Source organism: Saccopteryx leptura, chromosome 1, assembly GCF_036850995.1.
Source record: "Saccopteryx leptura isolate mSacLep1 chromosome 1, mSacLep1_pri_phased_curated, whole genome shotgun sequence".
NCBI lineage: Eukaryota > Metazoa > Chordata > Mammalia > Chiroptera > Emballonuridae > Saccopteryx > Saccopteryx leptura.
Genome location: NC_089503.1, coordinates 50301757 through 50323779, shown reverse-complemented (window position 1 = coordinate 50323779; position 22023 = coordinate 50301757). Strand labels below are relative to the sequence as shown.

General features: G+C 41.4%; 1 protein-coding gene across 4 annotated transcripts in view; it reads right to left on the bottom strand.

Moving 5' to 3' along the window:
- The window catches only part of SBF2 (SET binding factor 2), a 502739-nt gene that overhangs the window by 6891 nt on the left and 473825 nt on the right, over positions 1-22023 (bottom strand). For all 4 annotated transcript variants that reach the window (XM_066365963.1, XM_066365945.1, XM_066365952.1 and 1 more), the window contains 4 exons: positions 7867-7993; positions 4470-4597; positions 3075-3308; positions 1142-1246 (listed from right to left, as the gene is read on the bottom strand). In XM_066365963.1, the coding sequence (XP_066222060.1) occupies positions 1142-1246; positions 3075-3308; positions 4470-4597; positions 7867-7993 (594 nt within the window). The remainder of the gene's footprint in view (positions 1-1141; positions 1247-3074; positions 3309-4469; positions 4598-7866; positions 7994-22023) is intronic.

Genomic DNA, 22023 nt, shown 5'->3' with positions numbered 1-22023 from the left:
ATTTTTTTTCCTAAGGAAAAAAGAAGTAAGACATCACCCACTTATAGTCTGTCTGAAACACCATTTGAGGTAAGAGACAGTGCCCGGCGGACCCTTCTAAAGCACTTGGAGCTTTCCTCCATACTTCATTCTCCTGACCCCTCTGTGACTTCTGACTCTGTTGATCTATCCTTTTCCCCAAAGTGCTCTTCAGAACACTGTCCTAACTTCCCTGTGTGGCATCTGGAGCCAATCTGACAGGTTTGACTGGTGGCTGTACCAAGCACGAGCTGTGTGCTCTCTGTGCCTGTCCCCAGTGTCTGAGGCGGAACACCACTCCCTCACTGTGGATGAATGCCAACGTGTGCACGGTGCTCAGCACAGTCCTTTGCGTATATTATGTGCTTGATAGAAGTTTAAGTCAGAAACAGAAAATGGTGTGTGAGAAGCAGAAAACAGAATGTTTGGTTTTAAAATATTTTCATGATGAATGTTTACTTAATTTTTTTTTAATTTATTGACTTTTTAGAGAGAGAGAGAGAGGAAGAGAGAGAGAAACATGGATTTATTGCCCCACTTATTTATTCATTGGTTGATTCTTGTTCCATTTATTTATTTATTGGTTGATTCTTGCTCCATTTATTTATTCATTGGGTGATTCTGATGGGGTCCAAACCCACAACCCTGGTGTATCAGGACAGCATTCTAACCAACTGGACTACCTGATCAGGGAGATAAATGTTTCTTAATTCAGAAACAGAAAAGGGGGCGTGAACAACAGAAAACAGCATATCTTGTCATTTTAAAATACTTCATTTTCTCTGATTATTTTTCTGGAGCAAATGTGTTCTTGGCATTTTCCTCCTCCCTCATGCGGTAGATCAGCTGAAACCACAGAGGCTCTGAGATAGAAAAGAACCCAGTAATTTCCTCGGCACACAGGGCCCTGGAACGTAAGTATTATGTCACTGTGGTGAAGTGAGACACTCAGAAAGTATTCAGTCATTTGGAACTTTCTGCCCTGGAACTCCTGGATGTGACCTTCCCTTCCCACCCTTCCCCTTGGCCAGGAGCCCACCTGGGTTCCCTGTGGTGGGACCCCACCTGACTAGCACCCTCAAAACACTCAGAAGCAGCTTCTCACAGGGCTTTGCCAACTCACGCGGTCTGCTCGGGGCTCCTCTTTAAGGTCCACGGTTACCCTATCCCAGAGATGCTGCCACTTCTCGGGGGTTTGGTTCAGTCTATGCTCCAATCTTTCAATTTCCTGCAAAATAATTAAAAGTGGTTTTCTGACCGACAAGTATTTCATAGAAATCAGGATGTTTCCCAAAGCCATCTCCTCTCCACTGGGCCCAGAGGAACAGTGTGGCCACAGGCCACTCCAGGCAGGGTGAGCACCGGGCCTTGGAGCGGGAGCCGCAGCGGGGCGCCAGCTGGGGAGTGCACTGTGGCTGGGGTGATTTATTAGGATCTGCAACCAGGTCTTTTCAGGCAGAACGGCTTCAAGAGAAGAATACGTATCCCAAACACCCTTGGCCAGCTCATAGGAAGTCTGATGGCCATAGCAAAAGGTCAAGTGCTGGGCTGGTGTCCAAACCCTAATAGCGGAGGTAGATGAGAAGTCTGTCCTTGACGGCGGAACCCCTCAACTCTGATGATTCAAACCAGATGTGAAAAGAACGCATCAAGAAATTCCTAAGGAACGGTGCTTCCTTCAGACAGGGAGGCTGGGGACCAGGCAGGGCCTCTGCGACAAGTGCTCCCTGAGCGTTCCCGTCACAGAGCCCATGCAGACTCTTCAGGGGCTGCTGCGACAAGTGCTCCCTGAGCGTCCCCGTCACAGAGCCCATGCAGACTCTTCAGGGGCTGCTGCGACAAGTGCTCCCTGAGCGTCCCCGTCACAGAGCCCATGCAGACTCTTCAGGAGCTGCTGCGACAAGTGCTCCCTCAGCAGCCCCGTCACAGAGCCCATGCAGACTCTTCAGGGGCTGCTGCGACAAGTGCTCCCTGAGCGTCCCCGTCACAGAGCCCATGCCGACTCTTCAGGGGCTGCTGCGACAAGTGCTCCCTGAGCGTCCCCGTCACAGAGCCCATGCCGACTCTTCAGGAGCTGCTGCGACAAGTGCTCCCTGAGCAGCCCCGTCACAGAGCCCATGCAGACTCTTCAGGGGCTGCTGCGACAAGTGCTCCCTGAGCGTCCCCGTCACAGAGCCCATGCAGACTCTTCAGGGGCTGCTGCGACAAGTGCTCCCTGAGCGTCCCCGTCACAGAGCCCATGCCGACTCTTCAGGGGCTGCTGCGACAAGTGCTCCCTGAGCGTCCCCGTCACAGAGCCCATGCAGACTCTTCAGGAGCTGCTGCGACAAGTGCTCCCTGAGCGTCCCCGTCACAGAGCCCATGCCGACTCTTCAGGAGCTGCTGCGACAAGTGCTCCCTGAGCAGCCCCGTCACAGAGCCCATGCCGACTCTTCAGGAGCTGCTGCGACAAGTGCTCCCTGAGCGTCCCCGTCACAGAGCCCATGCAGACTCTTCAGGGGCTGCTGCGACAAGTGCTCCCTGAGCAGCCCCGTCACAGAGCCCATGCAGACTCTTCAGGAGCTGCTGGGTCCCATCAGGGCTCAGACACTTTCCTCAGGGCTGCTGCTCTCCCAGGGCGGCCACTGCCAGCACGGCTTCTCTCTAGAATATTCCTTGTAGAATACGGCTGGCAGTCCTCTCGTCAGGCCATCAGCTACCCACACTTCTAACCAGAGGAAGCAAAGCACCCACAAAAGCCATAACCCCAGCCTGACTCAGGCCGTCTGGGCAGCTAAAACAGCTGGCAAGCTGCAAATTGCTCCACTTGCTTGATCGCTTCCGTGTAACGCTGTAAAATTTGTTTTTATTGAGACTCTTTTCCAGTAGCTGAGCCTGTCCCCCACTGAAGCTGGGGGCAGATGTGGTTGCCACATATTCCTGCACTGCAACCTCGGCCAGAGTGAGGAGAGCCACGTCCAGACACTTGTGAACCAGTCAGTCTAAACTCAGCCTGGTTCCTGAGGCCCCGGGGCCTCCACGGAGCCTGAGCTGTGTGCCCCACACAGCTGACTTACACTGAAGAGGCTGGTCAGGGCATCAGGCTGAGCGCAGCTGACGTCATCATAGCACGGCCACACTGTTCTCCTCTGGCTCTGGGGCCCAGCATCTCCGGCCAGTTCAGAGTCCTCAGAGGGGGACTTCTTGGGGGTCGGCATCATCCAGTCATATGAGGGCCCTGTGGAAAGGGTCTCCTCTGTGTAGTAATCCCACTTCTTGAGGCTGGAGACATTTACATTGGGCTTCAGGGCCTGTTTAAAGAAAATTCTGAAATATAGTTTCATCTTGACCCCAAGCTTACCTGCAGTTCAGCCCCTAAAATCTGCAGGGTCCGGAGCAAGAGTATGAATGGAGGCTCAAACACTATGTCTAAACATTTAAATGTATACAGCAAAATAAATTATTAAATAAAATACGTTCTATCCTCCTACCTTGACAAATATAACTTCTTAATGACCTGAGAGGCCAGGTCCAAATCTCGGACTCCTTGGAATTCTCTACTGGAGAGTTTCTGGTGCTAGGGAGCTGGCCCCAGCCCCAGTCCCTGGCTGACCCCTTGCTCCTCCCACCAGGCTCTGTCCTATATTTTGAGAGTCTTTTATAAATGTGAGTGTATTCCCCAGCCATGCAGCTAAACTCTGTCCACTTCCTGATAAGAAGCTACTTCTTAGCTGCCTTTGGGCCTGAGGGTACACGACTGGCTTGGGAGGACAGACTCAGAGGGGTGGGCTGGTGAGTAACTTAAACTTGGGTGGGGAATTTTGAGGTGCCTGAACAGTTTAGATGGAGGAGTATCTAAGCATGTACCCTTGCTTTCTTGTACCCCTCTCCTCATGAAGAAGGGGCAGCTGGAGAGAGGTCAGAGTGGGTCCTAATGCACGGGGGTCAGAGCAGAGGCCTCCTTGCCCCTCAGTAAGGTGCTACCGCTTATCAAACCAGTCTGTCCCCTCTCAGAGCCCATTCACATGGAGCTGTGCATGTCAGAGCATGGCCCCTGGAAGTCATCCTTACTGGACTGGGCTCCAGTCGCCCACAGGGCTTCTCCCAGGGCTTTGGTACAAATGGACTTAGGGAACTCTTTTGTAAAGAACTTTAAGTTTTCAGTTTAGATGACCTGTAGACGTTTCAAGTTTTGTTTGTTCTTTCTTCCTGGGGAAAGCTGATTTGCTTTCATTCTTGAAGTTATCCCTTCCAGGTTTTGGGGGCCAGATCCTAATTTTTGTGGTCAAGAATTTGGTGAACACTCTCTATTCCATCATAACACAAACCCATAGACTATCAAACTTTTGAAAAGCTTCTGGTATGAAACCTAATCAAATGTTTATAAAAAGCATAAACAGCTTATATACATTAAAAGTAAGGAAAACTTTAACAAAAAATATTCAGAAAATGAAACATAAATGCTTTTTTACCTCAATTTCCACTGGTGAATATAAATAGTTAAAGAAAATGGGACTCCTCTTGTGCATTCTATCGATACACTCCCAAATACAAATTCCTTTTTTGGCATGCTTATCTCCTTTATCGTCAAATAAAGTTCCTGTAAAAAAAAAAAATCAACAAAAGTCAAATAAATCAACAGTCTGCCTAAAAGTATGATGCATGTAGCAGATGCAAAGTGGAATATTTCCTATGGTCTGGAAACAGCCATGTGCGTGCAGAAACCTTAGAAAATAACTGCAGAGATAAAGACAGGTATGAACTCCACAGTCGTACGGAAACAAATCCACTGGAAGGAAAACATCTGACGAGGTTTCCCCGAGCTTTTAGCAGGACATCTGACTCTCTCTAATCTACATCCTCTACCTGTATCAGGTCCCCAGAGGTCCATGCCAGGAGACATTCTACACATTTTTCAAGAGAAAATGGAAAGACTTAAGAGTTGATTTGATGAAACTCAGTTAAAAACATAACTTTATGTTTTTTTTTTAAGACATAGGCTGTTTATTATGAAGGCATTTAAAGTGTTTAGTAGTTTATATATACCAAAGTCACGGTTATAGGGACTTTGGATGACAGAGGGGTGTGGTCTGTACTGGTGGGTGACTTAAAAAACAAAAGCTGACTGTAGGAGGGGCTTTTAGGGATTTTCTGACATTATTTTTATACCTTTCAAACAGTCTGTTACTCACACGAGTCCACTTTATTTTTAATTGAGGAAAATGTGTTAGGGTGAGGCAGGAGGTATTTCTTTAAAAGGCCAGGAAGGGTACCTCTTTTAGCAACACTGTCTTGCTTTGAATGAAATGACTCAGTCAAAAACAAATAAGCATTTTATCTGTTTCTTAGAAAAGAATGTCTTAAATACTAGGCTGCACAAAATCCTGTAATATGAGGGCCCCAAGACTAATTAATGTTTTCTTCTCTGCCTTTTAACTGCAGAGCCTGCTCCACCAGTTCTCAATTGTAGCCACCTATTAAAAACACCAAGGACCTGGCCTGTTGTGGTGCAGTAAAGAAAGCATTGACCCGGAATGCTGAGGTCTCTGGTTCGAAACCCTGGGCTTGCCCGGTCAAGGAACATACAAGAAGCAACTACTGCAAGCTGATGCTTCCCGCTCCTCCCCCTGTCTTTCTCTCACTCTATCCTCTCTCTCAAATCAAAAAATAAAATCTTAAAAAAAAAAATCTTAAAACAAAAAATAGAAACCACCAAGGGCTTTAGAAAATCCTAATGCCCAGGTCTCACCTAAGACCAATTAAGAATCTCCAAGGATGGGCCTCAGATATTAGTTGTTTTAAAAGTTCTCCATGCCTGACTTGTGGTGGTGCAGTGGATAAAGTGTCAACCTGAAACGCTGAGGTCGCCGGTTCGAAACTCTGGGCTTGCCCAGTCAAGGCACATATGGGAGTTGATGCTTCCTGCTCCTCTCCCTTCTCTCTCTCCCCCCTTCTCTAAAATGAATAAATAAAATCTTTAAAAAAAAAAAAAAAAAAAAAGTTCTCCAGTGATTCCAATGTCTAGTACAGGCGTGGCCAACAGTATTTGCCTACAGGCCAGATTAGAAAGAAGACTTTTTCACGGGCCAGATGAAATATTAAAATTAAAAAATGTTAAATACAAAAATGATTCATTTAAGTAAACAAAATTTTATTATGTAATTTGTTTATGAATAAATGTGAGTGAAAAAATATACAATATTATTTTAATAAAAATATAATTACATACTGTATAAATATCCAAACTGTATTGCATTCAATTGAAACAATATTAATAGAATAATAACTGGACAAAATTAAACAATATTTAATTTATATCGCAAATAAAACAATTATTTCGTTTTACAAACAGCCTGGACACGTTTTCAGTTATCAACTGCAGCTATTGTCTATGCTACAATGCCACTTGATTCAGCAAACTTGACCACAAAAATAACGAATTGTTTGACCTTGGGTGCGCACTGGCAAACTCCGCCTAAAAGAATGTGGGTTTCACATCGCTGCTAAACGTCAAACAGTTCATATCGAGTACAGACGAGTACAAAAGTTGTAAATCTTTATAGTGGAATTTTTTTAAAAAATAAAGAAGTATTGCAAATCCATTTGACCAATTATTGGAAGTTAACCCTAGATTAGTCACACGTGGAATTCTTTTCCGCGTTTCACTATCTTCTTAAATATCTCGATTTCCAATAATCAAGGACACTTCCGCTTCTGAGTAGCTGAGATTTTAAAGTAGCCGAGAATATTAAAAATTTAATTGCGGGCCGCATAAACTCAGTACGTGGGCCAGATTTGGCCCGCGGGCCGTATGTTGGCCATGCCTGGTCTAGTATAAGTATAACTGGCTCTATTTAATGCCTCCCCAACACACGGTGCTTAAGAAATTAAGCTTTCTGATTATGTGTGGAATGACAATTATGTGCGTCAACAAAGGACTGAAAGTATAAACAGGATGGGGAATGGTCTCCCCTGTGCTGTCTCCTTTACCAAAAGTATGAATTACTGTACTAGACAATTTTAATGGCACGCACTGGAAAGCACTATTTCCTGATTTCATATTTTAAATTGAGAACATCAGCAATATTTTCAGTCAATAAAAGAATCCTTGTTTTGAGTATACAGAAATATATAATATTCTGAAAACAGCTATTTTAAAAAAAATTGCTTGTCTTCTTACTCATCTGTATCATCCTCCCCCTCCCCCTACAACAAAAAAAGTAAGAATATAAAATTCCCTTGGAGAATGTTTTCCCTGGGGCTGATTTTCAGCAGCTACTTTTTACAACTGTTACTGCTGTTAAAAGTTATAATAATGATGGTGTGCCTAAAATTTATAGAGTACTTACTATGTGCCAGGAATTGTGCTAAGAAATTTAGAAATATTTCATACTGTCATCATCATGGTTCAAAGGCCCATTGTGATAAGGAAACTGAAGAAACTCAGAGAGGTGCTTACTTGTCCAAAGTATTCAGCTGGTGCTGGAATGAACCCAGGTCTATTTGTTCCAGAGCCCATGGCCTTCACTGCTATTCAAACTGTTTCTAAGGACAGGCACTTTCCTACCGGAGTGTACCAGGGGTGGAGGTGTTTCTCCTCAAACAGGGATGCCACTTTGAGGTATTAAAATAGTAAGCAGATTTCACTTTCCAAAGGTGTGATGGGATGACCACTTGCAGAGCCAGGGAGCTGACATAGCACATAATCTCGGCATCTGGGCATGTGTTCAGATCCACTCTGCTTTCATAGTTCAGGGTAAAACCCTAAAGTGGCTTTGCTACACTCAAGGGTAGTTACGTTATAGGGGTTTTTAATCAAAACACACAAAATTAACAGAAAAGATAAAACAAGAGCATGTAAACACGTACCGTGCTCTAACCTTTCATAGTCGGAATCCAGGAGAAATGTTTTAAAGCGATTAGATACGTAGTGGAAAGCCAAGAACTTTAAGTAATAGAGATTGAATTCAAACTCAGTTGGATACTGGTTGTGAACCTGAAACACAAGGTGAAGAAGAGAGTAAAAATCAAACCAAGCAGAAAGTGGATGCCATGCTTCTGAATGCTGACCTGAAACATGCAGGGGACCATATATGGTCACTTAGCTGAATCTCTACCATGAGTGAGAGTGGAAGTGAACCAGCATGCATGTGCCAGACCCCATGCTAGGGCGTTTCATAAACATAATCTCACTTACTCTCCATAACAACATTAAAGATAGGCATTATTTTTTTCTGACTTGATTGAGATGCAATATTGTGTAAGTTTAAGGTGTACAATGTGATAATTTGATATACATAGCTATTGTGAAATGATTACCACAATAGGGTCATAGTTAGCCCCTACATCACCTCACATAATAATTATTTTTTTGGGGGGCTGAGAACATTTACGTCTACCCTCTTAAGAACGTTCAAGTATACAATACAGTGCCTGACCTGTGGTAGTGCAATGGATAAAGCATCGACCTGGAATGTTGAGGTAGCTGTTTCAAATCCCGGGGCTTGCCTGGTCAAGGCACACACAGGAAGCAACTACTATGAGTAGAAGCTTCCTGCTTTCCCCCCAACTTTCTCCCTCTCCCTCTCTCTCTTTTCCCTTCTCAAAAAAATCAATAAATAAAATCTAAAAAAAGTTTTAAAAAATTGAAAAAAAGTATACAATACAGTCTTGTTAACTATAGTTACCATTAGTGGTGGGATTCAAAAATTTTAACAACTGGTTCTCTGCCCTAATGACTGTTTTAAGTATATAAAAATATACCAAAAGGTAGTTTATTATTTCATTGATTTAATACTTGAATAAGAATAAAAGAGATACACAAAACTAGATTCTTATAAGAGTTTTAAAATATGAATGAAAAAATATTAAACAATAACTGGACAAAAAACAACAAAACTGTTAAGATATTTCCACACTGTTTTTTGATCGGCATCTCACTTGCAAGTTTTTTCACCTATGGACAGAATGAACATTACTATGGGTGTTTAGAATACGCTGTTGCACAGATGAACATTAAAAAAAGAGTAAGAAATGAAAATTTGTGATTTTCTCATTGGGTGGCTGCCCAGATGCTCACCTTAGAGAGGACCCTGATCACAAGTGCCATTTTAACAACTGGTTTGCCAATTCAAAAATTAGGTCTCGGTTCTGCTGAACCAGTGCGAACTGGTGAACCCCACCACTGCTCACCATGCTGTGCACTGGGTCCTGAAACTCTCCTATAATTGAAAGTTTTCACCTCGTCACCAGCATCTCTTCATTCCCTTCATCCCCAAGATCCTAGCGACTACCATTCTACCCTGTTTTTATCAGTTTGGCTTTTTTAGAGTCCACATTCAAGTAAAATCATACAGTATTCATCTTTCTATGACATTTTATTTAGCATAATTCCTCAAGTTGTTGCAGATGGGAAAATTTCCTTGTTTCCTCATGGCTGAATAATATTTCATTGTTTATATATGTAACATTAATTTTTTTTTTTTTTTTTTAGATTTTATTTATTCATTTTAAAGAGAGTAGAGAGAGAAAGAAGCAGGGGGGAACAGGAAGCATCAACTCCCATATGTGCCTTGACTGGGCAAGCCCAGGGTTTCGAACTGGCGACCTTAGAGTTCCAGGTCAACGCTTCATCCACTGCGCCACCACAGGTCAGGCTGTAACATTAATTTTTTAAAATTTATTGATTTTAGAGACAGAGGAATGAAGAGAGGGAGACATCAATTTGTTGTTCCACATGTTTATGCCTTCATTGGTCGATTCTTGTATGCTTCCTGACAGGGGATTGAACCCAAAACCTTGGTGTATCAGTATATTGCTCTAACTAGCTGAGCTTCCGGGCCAGGGCCTGTAACGTTTTCTTTATCCATTCATTTAAAGATGGACATTTAGGCTGTCTCCATATCTTGGCTACTGTGAATAATACTGCAGTGAACACAGGAGTGCAAGTGTCCTTTAAATATAATATATGCTCAGAAGTGGGATTGCTGAATCATATAGTAATTTTATTTTTAATTTTTTGACAAACCTCCATACTGTTTTCCATGGTTTCTGCACCAATTTACATTTCCACTAGCAGCAAATAAGAGTTCTCTTTTTTCTACATCCTCACCAACAATTGTCACTTCTTGTCATTTTGATAACAGCTGTCCTAACAGGTGTGGGGTGATATCTCATTGTGGGTTTGACTTGTATTTCCCTGATGATTAGTGATGTTGAGCAGCTTTTCATGTATCCAGTGGCCATTTGCATGTCTCCTTTGGAAAAAATGTCTATTCAGATCTTCTGAAGATAGGCATTTTTATCCCCACTTTACAAACAAGGAAGCTGAGGATGCACAAGATTAAGATGTTGACCCAACATCATTCAGCAGTAACTAGTGAGCCCAACCTTGAACCCTTGCTTGTGAGGCGCCCCATTCACTACATTATTCTGTGCTAGGCACTTGACAGACATAAATTAACATAAGTTATGGTTCTTGCTTTCCAGGCACTAGTTGTGTAATAGTATGTCATATAACAAACATGTCCTTACATAAATTTGGCAGTGAAAGGAATGAGGAGAGAAGTTCATTTAGGGAGATAGTAAGAGATGTTTTCTGGACAAGAGAAGTGTCTGAAGGCAGCACAGAAGGAGCCAATACAGAGAGAATAAATTGTAGTGAAAGAGCTGATAACTCAGAGAGTAAGTCCCTGGGAAAACAAGAATGAACAAGGCTAAGGGCCCAGAAAAAGGGAACAGTTTGGAAATAAGAAGAGATAGAAGAGTACATAAAAAGGAAAGATCTGTTCCAGTGCCAAGGAAAGGGGGAGGAGCTCATGCCTTTTAACCTTAAATTTTCATCAGTAAATTAGGCAGTGAGATCACTGGACATAGTAATAAAGATAAGGACATGATGTGAGAGGGGTGAGCAAGGCAGCGCTTGGACCAGTCGCTGAACTATAGCACACTTCAGGCAAGTGCTCCGCAGACTCTGCGGAACCATCTTATGTTGGCAGAAGGGAGGCAGAAGATCTGTGACACTCCAATCCACCCAGCCATCTCACCTCTGTTCAGCAATCTCTCATGACTAGAGAATTTTGTTTGCTTGAGATAAGTTTCAACCGTAATTGTACTTGTTTAAAAGCTGTTTTAAATGAACAGTGCTGGGAGGCTGTCTAAGAACCAGCTTCCCCCTCCACACTCCATCTGGCAATGCGGACCCACACCTGGTCAGCCGAGGGGAGCCGGCATGTGTGCAGTATGTGGACTGCCCAGTAGGGTCAATGGAAATGTGAAGTCATATATCACCTCAGTAGAAATCTAGTTTTCTGTGACGAATAAAAGCTTTTTTCCCTTTCTACAACACTTTCCTATTGTCTTTTTAACTAAAAACCCAAACATTTTAGCTTAAAAGTAATATAAAATAAACATATTTTAGGAAAACTTATTAGGCTCTCAGACAGTGGAGACGCTTTCCTGACCTGGGTCACTCGCTGCCCCTCCTGCTGCAGCAGGCTCCCTGGGACAGGAGAGCGTCCCTGGGACATGGCTCCAAAGAGCTAGTAGGGTGACATTTTCCAGGTTTTCTAGAATTGTATGCGTATGTATTCAGCATGGATTTTCTCATCAGTGAAAGTGAAATAGACAACATGGTTTTCCTGTGATTGTTATATGAGCAGCTAGTTATCATATCAAGGTGAAGCATACTTGAAGAGTTTATAGTTATAATTAAATGAAACATAAGCCATTTTCATACACATTTAATGTTCAATAGTTATTTTACAGAATTATAACTGAGCATAAAAATAAGTTCATGTAAATGGTTATGATAATTAGTAATGCTTTCTTCCATTTCTATAATGGAACACAATTTTTATAAACATAGCTTTCTTTCCCTGCTTTGTTAGCCCTCTTAAGTTTTTGGCTCAAATATCATATCATCCCTGTCCCCTAGCACAACAATCCTCTTTCAAACAGTATGTATACTGATACATATGCACACCAGAGACAGAGGCCCTGTGTTGGGTGCTTCACTAGGCCTGGTTCTCAGGGGTTCCAGGCTCCCTGCTAAAGCACTGTGCAGACCTAGGGCTTCCTGTGCTCTCCCTTCATGGCCTGTCCTTTAATGCTGCGCAGAGATCTCCAGTCTGAGCTCCTGGTTTGAAATCAATAGCACCACTCCAAGGGACCAAGGAATACATGATGGAGGGGGGTGACTCAGATTGTGGGTGGCAGGACAGAAGAAGGAGACAGGCCCAGGAGGATGGCACTTGGTTCCCTACCATCTGAGAGTCCCAGGGAAGAGAAGTCCACAATGTGCTAAGGCCGGGTGAGCTCCAAGAACAGCCTTGCCCCAACAACCCTTGTGATAAACCTCAGTAGCCACAGGCCAGCGCCTGGCTCACTGTTCCCAGGGGAAGAAGAGTTCAGAGCTATTCCACTGCCCTAGTCCACAACAGGTCCTAGAAACTCTCTAAAAAACTTTTATTAAACAAAACCCCAGAATAACAAAACATTTCTCTCCATGACTATTCTCCACAGAAACCACTTGCTTCATACATATCTATATCTCTCCTTGATTATTCTGATATTTAATATGCTGAGAAACAGAATGTTGAAGACCCACTCTGAGGTAAAGTAGAATGAAAATGATAGTGATTATGACCTTAAGTTGAACTCACAGGCATTGCAGGAACACCACATGCTAGGACTAGAAGCAAAAATCCTCTACAAGTGGAAAAATGCTTTCACAGCCCATTGTACTGAGTGACTGGCCTCACCACAACCCTGAACTTGGGAGCACTAGTGTGTGTGTGTGTGTGTGTGTGTGTGTGTGTATGTATGTGTGTGTGTATGTGTGTGTCTGTGTCTGCATCAGTGTGTCACAGTGACACCTGTAGTAGCTAATGCTTGGAGCTGAAATACAATCTGCCCCCAAACTGGGATTAATTACCAAATCTCCTGGAAGAGGAAGAAAAGTTGCTGAACAATTTGCTTTTGCTTTTTTTTTTTTTTTAGTCTTTAGCAACAGTTTAAGCAACAAGTATGTGAGACTTTCTCAATAAAATAAAATCAGATTGACCTAAATTCTGGGTTGACAAATACCTAAATACTACATTTGAAATCTGACATTAAGAAACACAAGGAATTTTCTGAAATGTCTTTCTACCACAATAATAAAGACCTAATTACATTCATAGGACCAAATATGTAGCTTAAATTTTCAGTAAGAAAGCAAAATCACATGTGCTCCCTTTAGTCGTACACCCCAAGGACTCAGATTGTCCAGTTCACTGGTCTATTTTCCTCCTTGCGAACGGGACCCCTAGATTCTTCTGCTGTACCACGTACCAAAAAGCACCATCCACGTGTTTCCTTCTCCTACTGATGAGGTATAGCAGACAGACAATAAACTGCACATATTTAAATGTACTATTTGATACATGTTGACATAGCTATACACCTGTGAAACTGTCAGCACATCGAAGATAATGAACATATTATCCATAACTAGTAAGTTTCCTTGTGCCCCTTCTGCCTCTTCCTACCCCTGCCTCCCCAACAACCACTGACGTGCTTTCTGTCACTGCAGATGTGCATTTACTTTATATAAATAGAATCACAAGCATGTTCTCCTTTTGTCTGCCTTTTTCCACTAAGCATAATTATTTGAGAGCATCCATGTTACCAGTAGTGAATTCTTTTTTATAACTAAGGAGTATTCCATTGTATGGACATACCACAATTTGTTTATTCATTCTTTTGTGGACAGACATTGGGTTGCTTCTAGATTTTTGGTTATTACATATAGAGCAGCTATAAACAGTTTTAAACAAGTCTTTGTAGGGTATAAGCTTTTATTTCTCTTGCATAACTGTCTAGAAATGAAATGCTGAGTCATATGGTAGGTAGGTATGTTTAATTAAAAAAATTTTTTTAAAATTGATTTTAGTGAGAGAGGAATGGAGAGAGAGAGAAAGACAGGAACATCTACCCATTCCTGTACGTGCCCTGACAAAGGACCAAACCTACAACCTCTGTGCTTTGGGAAGATGCTCTAACCAACTGAGCCATCTGGCCAGGGTATGTATATTTAACTTTTTTTTTGTTTTTTGACAGAGACAGAGAGAGTCAGAGAGAGGGATAGATAGAGACAGACAGACAGGAAGGGAGAGAGATGAGAAGCAACAACTCTTCATTGTGGCTTTTTAGTTGTTCGTTGATTGCTTGTTTATTGATTGCTTTCTCATATGTGCCTTGACCAGTGGGCTACAGCAGAATGAGAGACCCCTTGCTCAAGCCAGCGACCTTTGGGCTCAAGCCAGCGACCCCACACTCAAGCTAGTGAGCCTGTGCTCAAGCTGGATGAGCACGTGCTTAAGCCGGCAATCTTGGGGTTTTGAGCCTGGGTCCTAAGTGTCCCAGTCCAAAGCTCTATCCAATGCACCACTTTGTCAGGCACTATTTCCTTTCTTGTGCTGACTTTGAGTTGCCTTTGTTCTTCTTTATTCCTAGTTCCTTAAGATATGATATTAGGTTGTTTACACGTGATCTCTCTTGTTTCTTGATATAAGCCTGTAATGATATAAACTTCCCTGTTATTGCTTTCGCTGCATCCCAGATATTCTGATATGTTGTGTTGTCATTTTCATTTGTCTGTATATATCTTTTTTTTATTTATTTAAAAGCTTTTGAGTCAGAGAGAGGGATAGACAGGGTGTCAGACAGGAACGGAGAGAGACGAGAAGCATCAATCACCAGTCCCCCGTTGCGCACTGCAACACCTCAGTTGTTCATTGATTGCTCTCCCATACGTGCCCTGACCGCGGGCCCTCAGCAGACCGAGTAACCCCCTGCTCCAGCCAGCAACCCTGGGTCCAAGCTGGTGAGCTTTTCTTCACACCAGATGAGCTCGCGCTCAAGCTGGCAACCTCGGGGTCTCGAACCTGGGTACTAGGCATCCCAGTCCGACGCTCTATCCACTGCGCCACCGCCTGGTCAGGCTGTATATATCTTTTGATCTCTGCTTTTATTTCTTCTTTGACCCAGTCATTTTTTATAAGTATGATGTTTAATTTGCATTTTTTTGTGGGTTTACTTCCTTTGTGCAGTTGAATTTTAATTTCAAAGCCTTATGATCAGAAAATATGCTTGGTATAATTTCAATCTTCCTGAATTTGTTGATGTTAGCTTTGTGACCCAACATATGGTCTATCCTTGAGAATTTTCCATGTACACTGCAGAAGAATGTATAATCTGACATTTTGGGATGAAATGTCCTATAAATGTCTATTATGACCATTTGGTCCAGTGTGTCTTTTAAGATATTTCTTTATTTTCTGTTTGGGATGATCTATCTAAAGCTGTCAATAGTGTGTTGAGATCTCCAGGTATGATTGTGTTTTTGTCTGCTTCTATTTTTAGATCAGTTAGTAGACGTCTTACATATTTTGGTGCTCCCTGGTTCAGGCATATACTGTATTTCCCCATGTATAAGATGCACTTTTTTGAAAAAGCGGGAGTCTAAATACTGGGTGCATCTTATACAGTGGTTGTAGTTTTTTTTAACTTGCATTTCCTGCTTTTTCATGTGGATGAGAGGTTGTATAAATTTTATGTGAATAAAACTTGAGTTTAATAACTTTATGTAGTATATATTTTTTTTCAAATTTCAGGCCCCCAAATTAAGGTGTGTCTTATACATGAGAGCATCTTATACATGGGGAAATATGGTATTTTAAGAAGTGTTATGTCTTCTTGATACAATGTCCCCTTTATCATTATGAATTGTCCATCTTTGTCTCTGGTTACCTTTGTTGTCTTGAAGTCAGCATTGTCAGATATGAGTATGGCTACACCTGCTTTTCTTTGAATATTATGTGCTTGGAGAATCATTTTCCAACCTTTCACTTTGAATCTTCTTTTGTCCTTGCAAATTAGATGTGTCTCCTAAAGGCAGCATATAGTTGGGTTTTGCATTTTGATCCAACCTGCTACTCTGTGCCTTTTTATTTGTGAGTTCAATCCATTTACATTTAGGATAATTATTGATGCTTGAGGATTTCCTATAGCCATTTTGTGTTTTGTTTTCTGGTAGCTCTGTGTCTTGTTTGGCTCTTTTTTGTTTCTGTCAGTTGTTTTTGTTTGGCGGTATTCCATATTTCTTTCCCGTTTCTTTTTTTAAGCTCTGTATTTCAGTAGTGGCTTTTTCATGGGTGGTTACCATTAGATTATTAAGAGAAAAATGTTCATGTGTACAAGAGTCCTTTGTCTTATGAGTGCTCCTGCACTCCATCCTCCTTTGCTACTGCAGATCTTTATCCTCTCCCATCTATGTTATTATTGTCAGATTATTCTTGTTTTTACTGTGTCTTTGGTGGAGCTTTTACTTGTAGTTTTGATTTGTTTTGTTCTTTGTGTTTGGTCAGATAACCCCCTTAAGTATTTCCTGCAGTGGGGATTTTCTGGTGATAAATTCCCTCAGCTTCTCTAGGTCTGTAAAAGTTTTATTTCTCCTTTATATTTGAAGGATAACTTTGATGAATATACTATTCTTGGATGGTAATTCCTCTCTTTCAGTACTTTGAATGTTTGGGTCCACCCTCTTCTGCCTTGTAGAGTTTCTGCTGAGAAGTCTGATGATAACCTAATGGGTCTTCCCTTATATGTTATGGTCTTCTTTCCTTTAGCTGCTTTGAGGATTCTTTCTTTGTCATTGATTTTTGACAATTTTATTACAATGTGCCTTGGGGTAGGTCTGTTAGGGTTGAAGTAACTTTGTGTTCTCTTTGCTTCTTTTATTTGAGGTTCTCTTTCCATAGGCTTGGGAAATTCTCATTCATTATTTGTTTGAATAGACTCTCCATTCCCTTCTCTCTCTCTTCCTCTTCTCTTACATCCATTATTCTTTTTTTTGTATTTTTCTGAAGTGAGAAGCAGGGAGGCAGAGAAACAGACTCCCACATGCAGATGTAGATCCCCAACCAGGATCCACCTGGCATGCCCATTAGGGGGCAATGCTCTGCATCTAGGGTGTTGCTCCATTGCAACTGGAGCCATTCTAGTGCCTGAGGTGGAGTCTATGGAACCATTCTGATCACCTGGGCCAATTTTGCTCCAATGGAGCCTTGGCTGCAAGAGGGGAAGAGAGAGATAGAGAAAAAGGAGAGGGAGAAGGGTAGAGAGGCAGACGGGCACCTCTCCTATGTGCCCTGGCTTGGAATTAAACCTGGGCCTTCCACAAGCCGGGCCCATGCTCTACCACTGAGCATACCCATTATTCTTATATTGCTTTTTCCGATGGAGTCAGACAATTCTTGTTGAACTGTTCTTTTGATTCATGAGTCTCTCCTCTTCTCTCTGTAGCATCTCTAGTTTCCTGTCTTCAATGTCACTGATTCTTTCCTCTATATGACTTGTTTTATTAGCTAAACTTGCTACCTCAGTCTTCAATTCATGTATTGAGTTCTTCATCTCTGTTTTTAAAGTTTCAGTCTTCTTGGTGAGCTCATTAAGTTGCCTATTGGTGTCTTTCACATCTTGTTGAGTATTTTCAGGACTTCAGTTTTGAATTCTCTAACATTTAAGTCCAAGGTTTCCACGTGATTGAGATGTTTTTCTGGAGATTTTTCATTTTCTCTCCGAACTACATCTCTGTCTTGTGTAGCCATAATATTCCATTTCTTCTTCCTTGATGATATTTGAGAGTGGTACTAAGAACCCTAACAAAACACAACTAAGAAAATTAAAAATTGGCCCTGGCTGGTTGGCTCTGTGGTAGGACACTGCCTGGCATGTGGATGTACCTGGTTCAATTCCCAGCCAGAGCACACAAAAGAAGCATCCATATGCTTCTCTTCCTCATCCCTTCCTTCTCTTTCTCTCTTTTCCTCCTGCAGCCATGGGTTAACTGGAGTTAGTTGGTCCTGGGTGCTGAGGATGACTCCCTGGCTTCTGCCTCAGGTGCTAAGAGGAGCTCGATTGCTGAGTAAGGGAGTAACTCCCCAGATGAGCAATCCATTGCCCCCTCGTGGGCTTGTTGGGTGGATCCCAGTTGGGGCACATGTGGGAGTCCGTCTCTTTGTCTCCCCTCCTCTTACTGAATTAGAAAAAAAAGAAAATCATAAATTAAAGTAAAAAAAATACAGTATATAAAAATTTAAAAAATTATTACAAGTAAAAAAACACACAGAAAACAAAGACTGAAAACCAAAAACAAACAAAACACCCACTAAAAATAAGAATAAAAATTATAAAAATTAAAGAAAATGAAATTCAGAATAGAATAAAAGAATAAAAAGACAAAAAGGAAAACATAAAAAGGAAAAATAAATTTTGGTTTTGAGAGGTTTCTTCCCATGGGTGTCGCTGTATTACAAGTTTTCTCTGTGAAATTGTCCTCCGTTGAGTTGCAATGATATAGGCGGGGCTGCAGTTGTGTTGGTGGGTGGGTGTGTTGTGAGGGTTTTACAGCTTTGGCTTTCCTACTTTATGGCTCTAGAAATGGTGATCTTGAGCTTCCAGGAGCTCCTCCCCATGTCTCAACAGACCTGCGGACCAGATGTGGAGCACCTCTGTTTTTCAGGGGACAGAGTGGCTCTGGAGAGCTAGCTGTGGTGTTTGTCTCTGTCATCTCCATACCCGTGAGGTGATGGAAGTGTGATCTGGAAGGCTGGGGGCCACATTTTAGTTTTCTCTGTCTCTGCAAGTGCAGCCTGCAGGCAGACTGTGGGAACACTGGCTGTGACCCCACAATCTGTTGCCTCTTTCGTTTATCTCCCCCTTACCCCTCTATCTCACTTCTTTTCCCAGCAGGAGACCCAGTTACTTTGGGTTTCCCTCTCTGTACCCCTCAGAGAAAACCCAGACTGGCTGAGCTTCTCTCATCCCTCTAATCCAGCAGAGGAAACAAACACCAGTCACTCCAGGTTTGTCTCCTCTCCAGAGCCGAACGTGAATGTGTTTTATCTTCTGTCCTCCTTTTCACCCTATCACACCTTTAGTTCATTCGGTGTGTGGATCTTTCAGGTGTGCTTCTGAGCCTAGCTGGGGTTCTTTCACTGTGTTATAGTTGTTCAATTTGTCAAAATTTCAAGGGAAGAGATCAGGAATATCTTTCATGATGCCATTACTCTGACATCGTCTCCATGTTTTTGGTGTTGAATCTAAGATATCCTGGCTTAATCTAAGGTCACAAAGATTTCTTCTTATGTTTCTGTCTAAAAAATTTATAGTATTGGGTCTTATATTTAGGTCTATGATCCCTTTAGAATTAAATTTTATATTGGTGCTAGAAATGGACTAAATTATTATTTTTTGTATCTGGAAATCCAATTGTCTGATAACATTTGTTGAAAAGATGATCCTTTCTCTACTGATTGCTTCTGAATCTTCACTGAAAATCAGTTTTCTATATGTCATGTATGTTTGGGACTGCTTCTGGATTCCATTCTGTTTCATTGACCTATCTGCAGCAATTATCATACAGTCTTGATTATGATAGCTTTATAATAAGTCTTAAAATCAGGTAGTATTAACCCTCCAATTTTGTTCTTTTCCAAAGTTGTTTCAGATTTTCTAGATCCTTTGCATTTTGTTAAGAAAGAGAGAGAGAGAGAGGAAGAGGCAGAGAGAGGAACAGACAGGGACACACAGACAAGAAGGGAGAGAGATGAGAAGCATCAATTCTTCATTGCAGCACCTTAGTTGTTCACTGATTGCTTTATCATATGTGCCTTGACCGGGGAGCTCCAGCTGAGCCAGTGACCCCTTGCTCAAGCCAGCAACCCCACACTCAAGCTGGTGAGCTCTCACTTAAGCTGATGACCTTGGGGTTTTGAACCTGGGTCCTCTGTGTCCCAGGCCAATGCTCTATCTACTATGCCACCACCTGGTCTGGCATCCTTTCCATTTTAATAAATATTTTATTATTTTTGTTTTTTAAATTAAATTCATTGGGGTGACACTGGTTGACAAACTATACAGGTTTCAAGTGCATAATTTTATAACACATAATCTATACACTGTATTGTGTGTTCACCCCCAACCCCCACCCAAGTCAAGTTCCATCCATCACCATTTATTCTCCCTATACCCTCCTCCAGCCCATTCATATGGATTTTAGAATTAACTTGTCAATTTCTACAAAATAACCTCCTAGGTGTTTGACTGTGATTATATCGAATCTTCAGGTCAATTTGGAGACAGTGACATTTCAACAATATTAAGTTTTTTGACCCATAAACAAGAGGTACCTCCTGATTCATTCAAGTCTTTAATTGCTCTCAGTAATGTTTTGCAGTTTTCAGTGTCAGGTCTTTAAAATATTTTGTTAGATTTCATTCATATTTTTTGATACTGTTATAAATGGTAATTATTTTAAAATTTTAATATTTCAATTGTTAATTTTTCTAGATTCCATAAATAATGTTGTTTGTGAATAAGATAGTTTTATTTCTTCCTTTCTAATGTAATGTCTCTATTATTATTATTTTCTTGCCTTACCTCATGGCTAGCACTGTTAGTACAGTACAGAGTAGAAGTGGTGAAGCAGACATCCACGTCTTGCTCCTGACCTTAGGAGCAGAGCTTTCAGCCTCTCATTATTAAGTATGATGTTAACTGTAGGGTTCTAAAATAGATACTATCTACAGTTTGAGGAAGTCCCTTTCTATTCCTGGTATCCTGAAATTTTTTACAGGGAAAGAATTTTATATTTTGTCAAATGCTTTTTCTGCATTTATTGAGATGACCATATGATTTTATTTTTAATTTCTCAATATGGTGAATTATACCAATTTATTTCAAATGTGAAACCAATCATGTATTCCTGGGATAACTTTCACTTGACCATGGTATGTTATTTTTTAAATATATTGATTTATATGGATTTGATTTGCTAAATTTTTGTTTAGAAATTTTGAATCTAGGATCATCAGGAATACTGATGTATAGTTTTCTTTTACTGTCTTTGTCAGGCTAGAGTAATGCTGGTCTCACAGAATAAGTTGAGAAGTATTCCCTTTGCTTCAATTTTCATGAAGAGCTTTTTGTAGAATTGCTATTATTTCTTCCTTAAATACTTGGTGGAATTTACCACTGAGGCTGCTTGGGCCTTACGTTTTCAGCAAGAAAATGTTTTAACAACAATTTAAATTTCCTTAATATACACTGGCCTATTCAAGCTATGTATTTTTTTCTTAAGTGAGTATGGTAGTTTATAGTTTTCAAGGAATTTGTCCAATTCACCTAATAGCTGATTCTTTTGGCACAAAATTGTTCATAATATTCCCTTATGGTCATTTTAATACATGGACAACCTGTGGTGATATCATTTTTCTCATTTCTAATATTGATAATTTGAATCTTCTTTCTTTGATGAGTCTGGCTAAAGGTTTATCAATTTTTTTAATCTTTACAAAGAACAGCTTTTGGTTTCATTAGTTTTCTTTATGGTTGGCCATGAGATTTTTGGGGTCTAAAGGCAAGTCTGCTTCAAAAAAATTTAGCCTTATTACAATATGTAGAATTGAAAATGACAGGCACCTCAGCCAATAAGTTAATATTATAGTATATAAGCATTTCCCAAATATGTTGATAAACAGAGCTTTAGGCCTCTCTTGGGTATCATCTGTTCTTTTTTTTTGTGACAGAGACAGAGAGACAGAAGGATAGAGAGAGGGACAGATAGGGACAGACAGACTGGAAGGGAGAGAGATGAGAAGCATCAACTCTTTGTTGCAGCACCTTAGTTGTTCATTGATTGGTTTCTCATATATGCCTTGACTGGGGTTCTACAGCAGAGCAAGTGACCCCTTGCTCAAGCCAGCGACCTTGGGCTTCAACCCAGTGACCTTTGGGCTCAAGCCAGCAACCATGGGGTTATGTCTATGATCCCACGCTCAAGCCAGGAATCCTGCGCTTAAGCTGGTGAGCCCATGTTCAAGTTAGATGAGCCTGCACTCAAGTTGGATGAGCCCGTGTTCAAGATGGTGACCTCAAGGTTTCAAACTTGGGTCCTCTATGTCCCAGTGCTTTGCTCTATCC